Source organism: Ornithorhynchus anatinus, chromosome 1 (genome assembly GCF_004115215.2).
Source record: "Ornithorhynchus anatinus isolate Pmale09 chromosome 1, mOrnAna1.pri.v4, whole genome shotgun sequence".
NCBI classification, from domain to species: Eukaryota; Metazoa; Chordata; class Mammalia; order Monotremata; family Ornithorhynchidae; genus Ornithorhynchus; species Ornithorhynchus anatinus.
The window spans coordinates 33583751-33600806 of record NC_041728.1 but is presented as its reverse complement, the minus strand read 5'-3'; the positions used below and the strand labels follow the sequence as shown (position 1 = coordinate 33600806).

The 17056-nt window shown below is 49.7% G+C and overlaps 1 protein-coding gene across 3 annotated transcripts in view; it reads right to left on the bottom strand.

Moving 5' to 3' along the window:
- Positions 1-17056, bottom strand: part of SMOC1 (SPARC related modular calcium binding 1) — a 150025-nt gene that overhangs the window by 21962 nt on the left and 111007 nt on the right. For all 3 annotated transcript variants that reach the window (XM_029067929.2, XM_029067935.2, XM_029067942.2), the window contains exon 8: positions 603-795. In XM_029067929.2, coding sequence (XP_028923762.1) covers positions 603-795 — 193 coding nt within the window. The remainder of the gene's footprint in view (positions 1-602; positions 796-17056) is intronic.

Here is a 17056-nt window from a genome sequence, read left to right as displayed (position 1 = left end):
CTCATATCTACCTCAGCACTTAGAACAGTGTTGGATGTGTAGTAAGCAATTAACCAACACCATAAAAATAATTTTTAAAAAATTTTTAAATATGCCAGTCTCTTTCTTCAGCATTGACCATTTAGCCACCCCTACTCCCAACCCATAGATCACATATAATTTTTGTTTTGTTTTGGTATTTGTTAAGCATTTACTATATGCCAGGCACTGTACTAAGCACTGGAGTAGATACAAAGTAATCCTGTTGGACGCAGTTCATGTCCCCCATAGGGCTCACTGTTTTCACCCTCATTTTATAGATGAGGGAATTGAGTCCCAGAAGGAATTGAAGTGACTAGCCCAAGGAGCCGGGATTAGAAACCAGGTCCTTCTGACCCCCAGGCCCAAGGTCTAACTACTAGGCCACGCTGATGGAACTGTAAGCTCATTTGGGGCAGGGAATGTGTGTGTTACGTTGTTATATTGTACTCTTCCAAGTGCTTAGTCTAGTGCTCTGCACATGGTAAGCACTCAGTAGATACGATTGACTGACTGACAGGACTCAAATCCCCATTTAAGGTGTGAAGGCAGCTGGGCGGGCAGATGCAGGTCTCTGGGCTTACCGGGTGGAGGTTCCGGGCAGCGGGCGCCCTGTGTCCACCAGCACGCACCAGCAGTAGCCAGTGGACTGGTGACACTGCACGGGCTTGTACAGGCCGCCGGGAGCACACTCTGGGATGACGATCCCCTCGCGGGGGCTGTGCTTGGCCTCTTCCAGGGCGCTCTGCCTCTCCTGGTCGCAGGACTGGACTTTCTCTGAAAGAAGACATGGGCCTCATGTGAGTCCTTGGGTCTGGGTGTCCACCCGCCACTGCCATGAGGACCGGGACCGACCCCGGCTGAGACACCTTCCCCCGAGCAGGCGTCCGGCTGCGCGGCCCCACTCTGCTTCATCTGACAGGGCAGTACCACCCACCTCTACTCATCCTTGCTTTGTAGAAAGCTGCGATGACCCTGAGCTCCAGGCCCTGAGGGGTCACGAGACCAGAGATTTCATCCTCACTCTTCCACTTGCTTTTTGAGTAAGTCTGTGCAGGTCACTTATCTTCTCTGGGCTTCAGTTTCCTCATCTGTAAAATGGGGATCAAATGCCCGCTCTTCCTTCTCCTTACACTGTGAGCCCCACGTGGGACCGGAGCCATAACCAAGGTCTTAACAAACACTACAGTTTTTTTGTACTACTGTTATTAATCAATAGTTGTTATCAATCAATAGTATTTTTGAGCATTTACTATGTGCAAAACACTGTACTAAGCACTTGGGAGAGTACAGTACAACAGAATTAGCAGGCATGTTCCCTGCTTATAACAAACCTACATTATTCAGTGATGCCTGGCAGCAGAGCAATGGTCCAGCTTCCAGGCGAGAAGGGCTGATGGGGACCCATTAGAATGTAAGCTCCTGAAGGGCAAGGAAACTGCTACTTGCTTATCCTCTACTGTCCAAGCCCCTACTACACTGTGCTGGTGGATGACTGATATGTAACTTCAGATGTCTCCTAGGAGATGCTGAATCTCTGAACTCCTGAAATGTCTCCTTCATGCTCCAAATATGCTAGTGTTCTTTCCAGAAAAAAGCTTTAACTAACTGGATTTTTTCATTACAAGATACCATAACAGCAATACAAAGCCATACAAACAGTATATGGTCCAGTAACTCTGTTTTGAGCCTGGTCCAGCCTGAAGCTGACTCTGACTCTCCCCCTAGGGAGCCACTAAGTAGCTAAGCCCAGTTATCAATCCTAATGAAAAATGAATCAAACTAGCTCTCTTCTACCCAATCATTAGGGAAAGCCTGAGGACTGAGGGTAGGCCGCCACTGAGGCTTAATGGCTTAAATATGCAATCCCTCTGCTTGGTGGCAAGAAATTTCAGCTGAAGGGAGAAGGGTTTAAAAAGTTTGGCTCTTTCTCCCCACCAGTGAATAACAAGGCAAGAGAGAGCAGAAAGGCTTCGGTATCTGCTGTCTGCACTGTCTTGGACAGGTGAGAGAAGTTCCATTGCTTCATGGAAACTTAAAGAAACAACCTCAAGGTTCCCAATCCCCAGAGACTTGTAGAGTTGTCTCCTGTCATTTTCCCAGGCTTCTTTGAAAGCAGCTCAAAGGCTTAATTAAGCGAAGAACAAGGGAGAAGGCTTTTCATTTAACACCTTGTAGATTGTAACCCACTGCCTGGAATGTTCAGAGATCAGCCGAGCCAACCCGCTCCTTGTATCTCTGCCAGGACTACAGTTTTGATTCTTTATGGGACTTCTAGAAAATAATTCCTTCTGTTTTTTAACTTGTTCCAGCTGGTGACGGGGCTGGATAGTACAGAGTTTTGAGAGACATCTTTTAGGCTTCTTGAAGAAAGTGCCATGGGATTCCAAAAGATTGACAGAAAGGGGACAACCAATCTGTGCCTCTCCCTATCTCAGGCAGGGACAGGATGACCTGATTCCAGGCAGGTCCAGGGCTTGATTGTGGTCTCTACATTTCCACAACACTTTCCACAGGCAGGGGGATGTGAAATTCCCCTACATAGTCAGTCTATCACTAAATCCTGCTGGTTCAATTTTCACATCATTGCTAAAATCCACCCTTTCCTCTCCATCCAAACTGCTACCACACTAGTCCAGGAATTTATTCTATCCTGCCTTTATTACTAAATTAGCCTCCTTGCTGAGCTCCCTGACTCCTGTCTCTCCCTACCCTAGTCCATACTTCACTCTGCTGCCCGGATCATGTCGCTACAAAAACATTCAGTCCATGTTTCCTCACTCCTCAAGAACCTTCAGTGGTTGCCCATTCATTTCCACATCAAACAGAAACTCCTTACTATCAGCTTTGAGGCATTCCATCACTCTGCCTCTTCCTACTTCACCTTGATACTCTCTTACTACAATCCATCCCACCCACCTCGCTCATTTCATGCCAACTTTCATTAGTTTCATCTATCTCATTGACAACCTCTCGCCCACATCCTGCCTCTGGCCTGGAACACCCTCTCTCTTTATATCTGATAGATGATCACTCTCCCTACCTTCAAAACCTTATTGAAGGCACATCTCCTCCAAGAAGCCTTCCCTGACTAAGCTCTTATTTTCTTTTCTCCCACTCCTTTCTGCATCACCCTGATTTGCTCCCTTTATTCATTCCTGATCCTAGCACTTATGTCCATATTCATAATTTATTCATTCATATTATTGTCTGTCTCACTTTCCAGACTGTAAGCTCATTACGGGCAGGGAATGTGTCTGCTATATTGTTGGGTTGTACTCTCCCAAGTGCTTACTTCAGTGCTGGGCACAGTAAGAACTCTCTAAATACTTTTGATTGATTGATTCCCTGCCATTTGGAAAAATCATCTCCCATTTTGAGATTGCCTGCACACCCTGGCTCCCACCTAATATACAGTGGAGTTCACCAATCCTGGGCAATAAGTGAAACTTCCCTAATAACAATGATTGTGGCATTTGCTAAGCGCTGGGTAAGATAGCAATCAATTAATCAATATTATTTATTGAGCGCTTACTTTGTGCAGCCCTCTAGACTGTAAGCTTGTTGTGGGCAGGGTCAGGAACCAAACTAGAAGTGCTTGGATGATATAGACAGTTATGGAAGAGGAATTGATTAAGGCTTCGTCTGCACTCACACATCCACATGCAAATTTAGAGCAGAGGGTTAAAGCAAAGAGGAGTGAAATTTGGGCTGAATTTCCTGGGGAGTGAGGAGCATTTAAATTTCCAAGGAGAACAATGAATATTTCAAGCCTGCTGCCATTTCCAGCTGTCCACGGAAGAGGCATCTTTGGAAGAAATCTACCTGCTCTGTCCTGAAGGAGTTTCCACTACTTTGAAGCAGGGAAAAGATGATGTTTTTCCAATAACATTTAGTTTCCAGACCATTGGAGGGAAGAGAAATGGGAATCAGTGATGAGAACTCAATGGCAAAATCTCGCACAGTCCTAAAGGTGAATGCTGACAGACAATAAATAGTATTTCTAATTCTCTCTATTCCTTTAGATTTTCACTCAAGCCCCACTTTTCCCAGGAAGTTTCCTGGATTAGTCCCACTCATTATTTTACCTCTGAGGACCCATTCTCTACTCATTCATTCATTCATTCATTCATTCAATTGTATTTATTGAGTGCTTACTATGTGTATGTCATTATACTAAGTGCTTGGAAAGTACAATACAGCAATAAAGAGAGACAATCCCTGTGCACAACGGTCTCACAGTCTAGAGGGGGGAGACAGACATCAATATAAGTAAACAGACATCAATATAAGTAAATAGAATTGGCTGTGGGGCTGGGGCTGGGGGGAGAGCAAAGAGAGCAAATCGTGGTGACACAGAAGGAAGGGGGAGCTGAGAAAAAGTGGGGCTTAGTCTGGGAAGGCCTCTTGGAGGAGGTGCGCCTTCAGTAGGCCTTTGAAGGGGGGAAGACTGCTTGGTGGATTTGAGGAGGGAGGGCATTCCCGGCCAGAGGTAGGACATGGGCCAGGGGTTGGCAGCAAGAAAGGCAAGATCGAGGCACAGTGAGAAGGTTCATTCATTCAATAGTATTTATTGAGCGCTTACTATGTGCAGAGCACTATACTAAGCACTTGGAATGAACAAGTCGGCAACAGATAGAGACAGTCCCTGCCGTTTGACGGGCTTACAGTCTAATTCTCATCAAAGGAGCAGAGAGTGCAGGCAGGGATGTAGAAGGAGAGAAGGGAGGTGATGTAGGAGGGGGCAAGGTGATAGAGAGCTTTGAAGCCAAAAGTGAGGAGTTTTTGCTCAATACTGAGGTGGATAGGCAACCACTGGACATTTTTGGAAGACGGGGAAGGTCGGGAGAAGGGGACATGCCGTGAACATTTCTGTAGAAAAATAATCCTCATCTTTCTGGCCGTTCATTCTTGGTCTCCTTCGCAGGCTCCTCCTCCACCTCCCATCTGTTCCCTCTTCTGTTCTCCATCTACACTCACTCCCTTGGTGAACTCATTCGCTCCCACAGCTTCAACTATCATCTCTATGCAGATGACACACAAATCTACATCTCCTTCCCTGTACTTTCCCCCTCCCTTCAGGTTTGTATCTCCTCCTGACTCCAGGACGTCTCCACCTGGATGTCTGCCTGTCACCTAAACCTCAACATGTCCAAAACTGAGCTCCTTCTCTTCCTTCCCAAACTCTGTCCTCTTCCTGACTTCCCTGACACTGTGATTGGGATGACCATCCTTCCCGTCTCTCAAGCCCGCAACCTTGGTGTCATCCTTGACTCAGCTCCCCTCCCTTCAGCACTGTGCTCCTTTGTATATATTTTTATTACCCTATTTATTTTGTTAATGAGGTGTACATCCCCTTGATTCTATTTACTGTGATTAAGTTGTCTTGTTTTTGTCCATCTGTCTTCCCTGATTAGACTGTAAGCCCGTCAATGGGCAGGGATTGTCTCTATCTGTTACCAAATTGTACATTCCAAGCGCTTAGTACAGTGCTCTGCACATAGTAAGCGCTCAATAGATATTATTGAATGAATGAATGAATAATCCAGGCAGCAGAGTGAAATACGTACTGAAGTGGAGAGAGGCGGGATCTTGGGAGGGCAAAAAGGAGGCTGATGCAGTAATCCAGTTGGGATAAGATGAGTGATTGTGGTAGCAGTTTGGATGGAAAGGAAAGGGCGGATCTTGGCGATGTTGTGAAGGTGAGACCGACAGGATTTGGTGACCGATCGGATATGTGAGGTGAACAAGAGAGCGGAGTCAAGGATGACACCAAGGTTATGAGCTTGTGAGATGGGAAGGACGGTTGTGCCATCTACAGTGATGGGAAAGTCAGGGAGGGGACAGGGTTTGAGAGGAAAGATGAGGAGCTCTGTCTTGGATGTGTTGAGTTTGAGTTGGTGGGAGGACATCCAATTAGAGATGTCCTGAAGGCAGGAGAAGATGCGAGCCTGGAGGGAGGAAGAGAGAAGAGGGGAGGAGATGTAGATTTGGGTGTCATCCACATAGAGATGGTAGTTGAAGCTGTGGGAACGAATGAGTTCTCCAAGGGAGTGAGTGTAGATGGAGAGCAGAAGGGGACCGAGAAGTGAACCTTGAGGCACCACTACAGTTAGGGAATGGGAAGGTGGGGAGAAGCCCATGAAGGAGACTGAGAATGAATGGCCAGAGAGATAAGAGGAGAACCAGGAGAGGACAGTGTCAGTGAAGCCAAGGTTGGATAATGTAACGAGGAGAAGCAGCATGGCTCAGTGGAAAGAGCCCGGGCTTTGGAGTCAGAGGTCATGGGTTCGAATCCCGGCTCTGCCACTTGTCAGCTGGGTGACTGTGGGCAAGTCACTTAACTTCTCTGTGCCTCAGTTACCTCATCTGTAAAATGGAGAGTAAAATGGAGACTGTGAGCCCCACGTGGGACAAGCTGATTCCCCTGTGTCTACCCCAGCGCTTAGAACAGTGCTCTGCACATAGTAAGCGCTTAACAAATACCAACATTATTAGAAGAAGATGGTCTATAGTGTCAAAGGGAGCTGGGAGGTTGAGGAGGATAAGGATGGAGTAGGACCCATTAGATTTGGCAAGAAAGAGACCACTGGTGACCTTTGAGAAGGCAGTTTCAGTGGAGTGAAGTGGGTGGAAGCCAGATTGGAGGGTGTCGACGAGAGGGTTGGAGGAGAGCAATTTGAGGCAGTGAGTGAATATGACTCACTCAAGGAGTTTGGAGAAGAAAAGTAGGAGGGAGATGGGGCCATAACTGGAGGGGGATGTGGGGTCAAGGGAGGGTTTTTTAGGATGGGGGAGATGTGGGCATGTTTGAAGGCAGTGGGGAAGAGGCCATTGGAGAGTTAAAGATGGTAGTTAAAGAGGGAAGGGGGAAGGGGTGAGAGTTTTTATAAGGTGCACAGGAATGGGGTACAATGTGCATGTGGAGGGGGAGGCATTTGGTACTCTCAGTTCCTTTTGCTTTTCTAACTGAATATATTTCATCCTTCACACAGAGAAGCAATGTGGCCTAGTGAAAAGAACATGGGCCTAGAATCAGGAGATTTAGGTTCTAATCCCATCTCTGCCACAAACCTGCTGTGTGATCTTCAATAAGTGTTTTAACTTCTCTGTGCCTTAGTTTTTTCACCTGGAAATTGGGTATTAAGTACAGTTCTCCCTCCCCCTTAGACTGAGAGTCCCATGTAAGCAGAGACGGTGTCTGACCTGGTTGTCTTGTTTCTACTCCAGAGCTTAGTTCAGTATTTGGAAAGAATGTGCTTAGCAGATACCATTATTATTAATAACAATAACTACTAACAATGATAACAATACCTAATAATCATAATAATGATAAGCCTCCCAAACATTAGCTCGTAAATTCTTAGAGGTGAGGAGTTAGTTTTCACTTGTGTTGCTTGTTCCCCAAACTCAACCCAGGTGCTGAGAAAATAATGTTGACACTGAATCAGTGCAAGCCTGCTTTGTCTCTTTAGATTGCGAGTTCCTCTTGGACAGTCTTCCCTTTGAAGTGTATTTTTAGCACACAGTTCACTTCTATGTAACCTAGGGGCACTCAATAACCATTTACCGACTGACTGAAAAATGATATTGAAGCCCTGGTTATTAAAACACCCGCTCACATCTCCATGTTGAACAACACGTGCGTGTGTGTGTGTGTGTGTGTGTGTGTGTGTGTGTGTGTGTATGTATGTACATCCTATCTTGTACCTTCCCCGATACTTAGTTCAGTGTTTGGCACATAGTAAGTGCTTAATAAATATCACAACTATTATTAAGGTAGGTCTATTATTATTGTTATTATATTTGTTAAGTACTAATTATGTGTCAAGCACTGTTCCGAGTGCTGGAGTAGATACGAGGTCCTCCAGACATATTTCTGTTAGCAAATATCTGTGGGGGTTGTGTTCCTCACTGCCCAGAGCCAACCCCCGCCATCCTCCCCTTACCAAATAAACTCCATCAGGAAAGAAAAACTCCCAATTGCCTTAGTCTGGTTTTCAACCAAATCCCAAGGGCTCCTCTTCCCTCCCCCACCTCTTTGCTAGCCACACTGTGTTCTCTTGGATGCCCAAGTGTGGGGACCACATGTGCATGTGTGTGTGTCTGTGTGTGTGTTCGTGTGTGCAGTGGAGTGGGTAGAGGGGGGAGCCTGCATTGGGAGAGCATGGTGTAATTTGTTTTCTTTTTTGGAAGGCCAGGGGTGGAGTCTGGGCACATTTCGGGCAGGGCTTGCGGGGGTGGGGAGGTGAGATCTGGTGGGAGACCAAATTCCTTTGGAAGATTTATTCCACGATGCTGAGAGCTGGTGTGGTTTATTTGTCTAGCCACACCGGATCTCAGCACCTATGGCTGCATGCAGATTCTTGGGCTGAGTTATTTTTTCCCTTGCATGCTTTGCACTTCTTCGTGGGAGAGATTTAACCAGTCCCAGCGGTCTATTCTTCTCTGTGATATAATCACAGTAATAATGATAATAATAGTATTTTCAAGCACCGTTCTAAGTGCTGCGGTAGATACAAGGTATTCAAGTCAGATGCAGTACCTGTCCCACATAGGGCTTACAGTCTCATTCCCTATTTTACAGATGAGATAACTAAGACCCAGAGGAGTGAAATGACTAGCTCAAGGTCACACAGCAGATATGTGGAGGAGCCAAGATTAGAACCCAGGTCCGTAGACTCCCAGGCCCATGATCTTTCCATTAGGCCACACCGTAGTTACCATTTACTTGCAGTCTTGGCAGGACCCCCAACTCCCTCCGCCCTCTGCTCCTATCCCCCAAAGCTTTTCCTCCACCTGCTCACTACTAGGACTCTGGAGAGGCTCAGGCTCACTGCCAAAAGTCAGCAGGGAGGTCTGGGCTCTGGGCTCTGGCAAGAGTGGGGCTAACTGCAGCCTCAAAACTCCACTCTAAAATGCCAGTGGTCAAGAGACAAGGCATTAGAGAAAACTGAAAAGGCACCATAGACAAGGTCCTTAACCCGGCTTCCCAGAGCCGCGCAGAGAAGCCCAATTCCACTAGCAAATGGAGCTAATTCAGAACGGGGAGACAGGACAGGCTGGGAAGAGAACCGATCCAGAACATTATGGTGACAGCAGGCTTCCGGAATTCTGGAGTCACAGTGCGGGTAGAATAGGCAACTTCTCTGGGGAGACCAGAACACACCAGTGAGCTCCGTCCCTATGGCACTGGCTAGGTAAAACTCTCCAATTTTAGATTCAATCAGTCTGCCTTCCCCTGGCATCTGAGTTTATTCCCATAGAAAATCCTAGTGAAGCTAAACTCAAGGCCTCTCCTGCTTCCCCAGAGACCTCCGACCCTCGACCCTCTTACTCCTCCACTAAGCTTCCCCCTAGCCCAGGGTGCTGTTTGGCCCCTGAAAAGGCATTCTCTAATTCCTCCTCTCTCCAGCAGATGAGTGACTCTCCCCCTCTTTGGGAGCAAGGGTGATTACAGGTCCAAAAGGGGAAGTGTCTCTGACCAGTTCCACTGTTTTTCTGATTGAAGTATAATCTCTATGTGCAGAGCACTGTAGTAAGTGCTTGGGAAAGTACAATACAACAGAATTAGCAGATATATTCCCTGTCCATAACGAGTTTACAGCCTACTACTACTGCTAAAGCCTGATTAACAGGTCAGTGGCTCAGTTTACCATGACTTCCATGAACACACTGACCCCACTGGAGTACAGAGTTTAGCGGGTACAGGATTAAACAGGACTACCTCTGGTTTAAATTTGGCAACCGATGGAGAGAACTCAGACTAGCGTGTTCTGATCACAGCTGGCCCACGACCTGCGTGACCCTTTGAAAATGATTTTCCTTCTCTGGGCCTCAGTTCCCTTGCCTGCAAAGTCGGCAAAACAATTTACTCATCTCCAGAGCATTGGGGAAAAAGGAGCAGCATGGCCTAGCAGACAATGCATGGGCCTGGGAGCCAGAAGGACCTGGGTTCTAATCCTGACTCCACCAGGTGCCTGCTATGTAACCTTGGGTAAGTCACTTCACCACTCTGGGCCTCAGTTCTCTCATCTGTAAAATGAGGATTAAGATAGTAAGGCCCACATGGGACATGGACTGTGTCCAACCTGAGTAGCTTGTATCTACCCCAGCACTTAGCACAGTGCTTGCCACCCTTAACAAATACCATAAAAAAACTCAAGACAACGGGCTGGTGAGGGATTGCTAAACATGATGCTCTTGTCAGGAGACTTGTTTGTGTGTGGGGGTGGAGGTTGGAAGGCAGGGCAATAAGAGGTATGTAACCTTCTCTAGCCTCCAGAGCCTGCCAAAAGCTCTCCCTCCCTCTCCCTCCTTTCTTCCCTCTCTCCCCTGGTGCAGGGAATGAAGAAACAACCCCCTTCATGCCCCCTGTTTTGTTGGGGTTCTTTAAGTGGTACTTGTTAAGTGCTTTCAATGTGACAAAAAATGTACTGAGCAATGGGATAGATACAAGGTAGTTATGATGGATACAGTCCTGGGTCTCAAAGTCTAAGTATGATAACAAAACTGAGTTCACACATGAGGAAATGGAGTCACAGAGCTGTTAAGTAACTTGTCTTAGGTCACACAGCAGGCAAGTTATATTGCCAATATTAGAATTTATGTCCTCTGACTCTTAGACCCATGCTTTTTCTATAATGTCACGCTGCTTACCAGGGGCAAGCTGTGAGGAGGGACAGTGCTAGAGAAAGGGTGAGAATTCAACTCACCATCCACCACCCTATCATCCACCTTCCACTTGACTCAACCATCCCCCACCCACTCCCTTTCACCCATCACCCAACCACCTTCCATCCACTCACCTTCACTCATCACCCAACCACCTCCTCCCCTTTACCCATCACCTAACCACCCACCACCAACTCCCCTTCACCCATCACCCAACTACCCTCCACCCACTCTCCTTCACCCAGCTACCCCCCTTCACCCATCATCTAACCACCCACCTCTCAATCCCCTTCACCCAACCACCCACCTCCCATGCCCCTTCTTCCATTACTCATCTGCCCACCACCCACTCTTCTTCACCCATCACCCAACCACTACCACCCACTCCTCTCCACCCATCCCTAACCACCCACCACCCACTCCCCGTCAAGGTGAGGCAGCCACATGAAGCCAAACAACAAACAAGGTAAAAAATGGACCAAAGGAATGACCACACGGGTGTCTCCAGCCTTGTTTACAGCCCTGTTCCGCAGAGGGAAAATTTGAGGAGCCAGAAGAGCTCTGGTGTCCGGGAGCCGCAGCCGGAAGAGAGTCCGTCGGCCGGCTGCCACCCCCTCCCCATACCTTCCCCGCAAGCCACGTCTGGACAGACAGACGCACGGGACAGATGACCAGCCATCCGGATGGCAGGTCTGAGAAATAAACAGCGCGATACGAAAAACATACGGGCCCCAACCTGTCCTTGGGTGCTAACGATCCCGACTGACTCACTCTTCCTCTCAATCACGTCATGCCTGCGGCTCCAGGTGGCTGGAGGGTATTTGCTGACGGCAGCTTCTGCTGGTTTCCCCGAGAGCTATTTATTTTTCCAGGCCTCTGCTCATTACATCACCCTGCGGTTTCCTTACGGGCTGTCAGCACAGGCCTGGGGGACGGAGCCCAAACCCAGTGGCCCAGCAACGGCAGCAGCGACGACGGGGCCAGCAGCAGTCGAAGCCAGGTGGACAGCGGGGACTGGTTGGTGGAAGGATGAGAGAGCCAACGGCTCTTTCCAAGCTGTGCCACTTGGGAGATTTCGGAGGGAGATGTGAAGTATATATCCCTGGCACAGCTGAGCTTGGTCAGGGAGGCCCAAGGAACCATGAAAAAGAAGAAAGGTCTTTGACTTGACTGCCGGAGCCTACTTCTTCAGATCTCCCTGGATTAGCCCAACTTGCCAGAGGCAGACTTCGAAGAAAATGGGCAGGAATAATTTAAAAAAACCTTGGAGGCTCACTCTCTGACAGTTGCAAGACCTGATCCTGGAAGCCAGGGATAAGTAAAAGCTCAACACCAGTAGTGTGAAGCAGCATTGCCTAGTGGATAGAGCATGGGCCTGGGAGTCAGAAGGACCTGGGGTCTAATCCCAGCTCTCCCACTTGTTTGCTGTATGACCTTGGGCAAATCACTTCACTCCTCTGGACTTCAGTTGTTGCCTCATCCGCAAAATGGGGATTAAATGTCTGTCCTCCCCATTTGTACTGTGAGCCCCTGGTGGGCCAAGGGCCATATCCCATCCAATGATATTGTATGTTCCCCATTTCTTGGCACAAAGTAAGCATTTAACAAATATCATTATAAATTGTCATAGCTTTGCATAAAGAGGACTGGAGAGGAGGGAGTTGGGCCAGCATTTGACTCAGGAAGTCCCCCTGGGTCGTTGACCTTTACTGATTGTGGAAAATCCTCTGGCCTCTGGAAAATACTAGGAAAATCTGACATTACTCAGCTGGGCAAGTTGGCCAGGTGACTCAGACAAGCTTAAATGAGCCAGGAGGCCACCACAACCAGAAGAGGAGAGGGTTGGAATTGAAGAGTATGGATTTTTTTTATATTACTATTACTATTATTAATAATGGTATTTGATAAAGTGCTTACTGTATACCAGCCATTGTACTAAGCACGAGGGTAAATACAAGCTATTCAGGCTAGACACAGTCCTTGACCCACATGGGGCTCACGATCTTAATCCCCATTTTACAGATGAAGGAACTGAGGCTCAGTTAAGTGATTTGCCCAAGGTCACACAGCAAAAAGTGGCAGAACTCAGATTAAAACCCAGGTCCTTCTAAGTCCCAAGACACTAAGCTATTCCCAAGCCAAGCCACTCTAACCACTGTGCAACTTCTCATAGACCTGACTTTTGAAGCTGTGCCATGTTTCCCCGAAATCTCTGCTCATCCGAAGAGGATTCGGACCACCAACCCACCAGGTGACAGCAGGTCAGAAGAGGATGGAACCGGCTTGAGCCGGCTTCAGCCAGGAAGGAAGAAGTAGCACTGAGAGTCTACTGGCAAAGGAGATTTTCATCCAAGGAGATGGATCTGACCAGATCTGGTTTCCCTCAGATAATCCACTCTGGATCTCTTGTCTCCTTGAGCTGCCAACACCCCTGACTCCTTTCCCAAGTTGAGAGTGGTGCAATGACCTAAGCTTTGCCTGTAGTGTTGATGAGCGGCACAACCCCCACCGAGGGGCGACGCATCCTACCAAAATGCCCTCCCTCCTCTCTTCTGCAGTGACACTGGCTCCCAGCTCCCATTGGAAAGTGCAAAATGTCTTTCATGTCATCGCCATGGTGATGCACTTAGTTCCAGTCACCAAAGGCCATTCCCAGAGAGCCTGACACATCAATTGGATACCTGATGCCATACCAAACACATATGAATCTCCAGTGGTTGCCTATCAACTTCTTTGTCAAGCAAAAACTCCTCAAATCTCTCCATCACCTTATCCCCTCCTACCTCACCTCCCTTCTCTCCTTCTACAGTCCAGCCCACACACTCGGCTCCTCTGGTGCTAACCTCCTCACTGTGCTTCGTTCTCACCTGTCCCGCCATCAACCACTGGCCCACATCCTAACTCTGGCCTGGAACGCTCTCCCTCCTCAAATCCCCTAGTCACACTTCCCCCCTTCAAAGCCCTACTGAAGGTTTACCTCCTCCAGGTGGCCTTCCCAGACTAAGTCCTCCTTTTTCCTCAGCTCCCTCTTCCTCCCCATTGCCCCGACTCGCTCCCTTTGCTCTACACCCCTCCCCTCCCAACAACACTTGTGTATATAAGTACACATCTATAATTCTATTTATTTATAATTAATGCCTGTTTGTGTATATATCTATCATGTGTATACATCTATAATTCTATTTATTTATATTGATGTTATTGATGCCTGCTTACTTCTAGATTGTGAGCTCGTTATGGGCAGGGATTGTGTCTTTTTGTTGTTGAATTGTACTTTCCAAGCGCTAGTACAGTGCTCTGCACATAGTAAACACTCAGTAAATACGATTGAATAAATGAATGAATGAACTCTGAGGTTTCCCAATTCACAGACTCCAGATACTCGATTGTGACTTGTTGAGGCACACACACAAACACACACATACACAGGCTTGCACTTCTTTGGATTAATGTATGTGGAGCAGTCTTGCAGTCTGTTGACTAGTCGTCCCAAGATGGGCCAGGTTTTCTACACCACCAGTGGCAGTCAGCAACCGACCCCTACAAACCTGCAAGACTAAAGCTAGGTTTTATCATAATAATAGTAATAATGGTGTTTGTTAAGTGCTTACTATGTGCCAAGCACTAAGTGCTGGGGTAGATACAAGCTCATCGGGGTTTCCCACGTAGAGCTCACAGTCTTCATCCCCATTTTACAGATGAGGAAACTAAGGCACAGAGAAGTTAAGTGGCTTGCCCAAGGTCACACAGCAGACAAGCAGCAGAGCTGAGATTTGAACCCATGTCTTCTGACTCCCAAGCCTGTGCTCTTTCCACTAAGCCTCACTCCAGTGAGATGCCTGCCTGGCCTGATTTTTTTCTTTTTTAAAGGTATTTGTAAAGTGTTTACTGCAAGGCACCCTTCTAGGTGCTAGGGTAGGTACGAGCCATTACCTCATGGGCCCGGGATCTCTGCTCCCCTGGGGCTGAATCGACCACCACATGGACTCGGGAGCTCTCCTCCCAAGCGGTGGTTCCTTGGGCTGCCTGCCCCCCGTTTCCAGCCTAGCTCTTTAGCAGCCTTTTGGCCACCGACCGCCGACTTTAGCGGCTTTTTGGCCGCCGACCACCGACTCATCCACGCCGAGACCACCCCCCTCTCCCTGGGAAGCTGAGCCTTGTCATTGCCCGGAGCCTTGGAGCCATTACCACGTGGGCCCGGGATCTCTGTTCCCCTGGGGGTAAGTCCCAGACCGCCGGGCCCCCTCTTCCCAGCCGAATCGACCACCACATGGACTCTGGAGCTCTCCTCCCAGGCGGTGGTTCCTTGGGCTGCCTGCCCCCGTTTCCAGCCTAGCTCTTTAGCAGCCTTTTGGCCACCGACCGCCGACTTTAGCGGCTTTTTGGTCGCCGACCGCCAACTCATCCACGCCGAGACCACCCCCCTCTCCCGGGAAGCTGAGCCTTGTCATCGCTCGGACCCTTGGAGCCATTACCTTGTGGGCCCGGGATCTCTGCTCCCCTGGGGCTGAATCGACCACCACATGGACTCTGGAGCTCTCCTCCCAGGCGGTGGTTCCTTGGGCTGCCTGCCCCCCGTTTCCAGCCTAGCTCTTTAGCAGCCTTCTGGCCACCGACCGCCGACTTTAGCGGCTTTTTGGTCGCTGACCGCCGACTCATCCACGCCGAGACCACCCCCCTCTCCCGGGAAGCTGAGCCTTGTCATTGCCCGGACCCTTGGAGCTATTACCTCGTGGGCTCGGGATCTCTGCTCCCCTGAGGCGCAGCCTCGGCCTGCCCAGCCCCGATTCCCGACAAGCCCCCCTTCGCCTACCGCTCGCCGACTCATCTGCGCTTCCTCCCCCTCCACCGGGGAGCTGAGCCTCGGACCGCCCGGACCCGCGCCCGCCTCAGCCTTTCGCAACCTGGACCTCCGTACCCCCGCTCGGGAACTCCGACACTACGGATCTTCGCCCCCACAGACCCCCAGCCACCAGCTTCCAGTCCACCGCCCCCCCCCCCCACTCGGGCCCGGGGACATTGCGCTCCCCTTCTCGATCCTGGGGACATTGTGCTCCCCTTCTCGGCCCCAAGGACATTGTGTCCTCGGGGGACATTGTGTCCCCCTGCTCGGGCCCGGGGACATTGTCCTCCGCAACCGCTCCCCCACTCCGCCCGAGGCGGCCATTTTGGGAAGCCCCCACTCTGCCTGAGGTGGCCATTTTGGGAAGGCCTCACTCCCTCTTCCCTCTTGAGGTGATTCATCTCTCCCGCTCCCGCCCCGGGCGACGACGTCCTTGTTCTCACCATGTTACCTTACCTTAGCCGACGCCTACGGCCGCCACCCACCCCGGACAACCTCAGGGCCCCCCCGCCGCCACAGGGTTATTTGGTCATGAGCTCTGGGACTCTCTCGGCCGCTGGCCGCTTGACTTTGATTCTGATCGGGTAGGGTCGGCTCGTCCCCCGACCCTGGTCATCGCCTGCTTATTAACACTATTGTAGTGTGCCTTACTGTAGCATGTTGCTATATTAGCGATCTCGCTTGTTATTGTTTATTGTCGTCAGACTTTGAATCTGATCAGGTCGCCCCTTAATCGAGTCTACCCCCGACCCTGATCATCGCCCGTTTTATTAACACGACTATATTGTATCATACTGTATCATGTTGCTATATTAGCACTACTGTATTGTATCATACTGTACCATGTTGCTATATTACCGATTTCGTTTATTACTGTTTATTGTTGTCAGTGCTGCCACCCACCTCTCTGGCCTCGCCATGTCCCTCCTCCCCCCCTCCCCCCTCCCGCCCCTTCCTATCCTCCCCTTCCCCTTCCCCTCTCTCGCTCAGCTCTTTCCCGCTCTCTCCTCTGTCTCCTCCCCCCCCCCGCCCTAGAACCCCACTTTACCAGCGCTACCCCTCTTCCCCCTCCCCCTACTCTTCCCCCCACCAAACCCCCTCTTCACCCCCTCCCCCCTTCTCTCTTCCCCACCCATGCCCCATCCCAGTCCTCTTGTCCCACCGCTACCCCTCATCCCCCTCTCCCCGTCCAGGGCCCCGCCACCTCCTTCCCATCCAAACCCTCCCCTCCCCCCGCCCTACCCCCCTCCCCCCCTTGCACCCACAGCTACTTTCAAGTGTGGCCTCTGGAACCCCCGCTCTATTACTGGTAAGCTACCTTTCATCCATGACCTTTTCCTCTCTCGCTCTTTCCTCCTCCTCGCCCTTTCGGAAACGTGGCTCTCTCGCGAAGACACGGTCTCCGCCGCCGCTCTCTCCGGCGGAGGCCTCTCCTTCTCCCACTCCCCCAGACTCACCGGTAAGGGAGGAGGCGTCGGCTTCCTCCTCTCGCCCCGTTGCCGCTTCCGCACTATCCCTCCT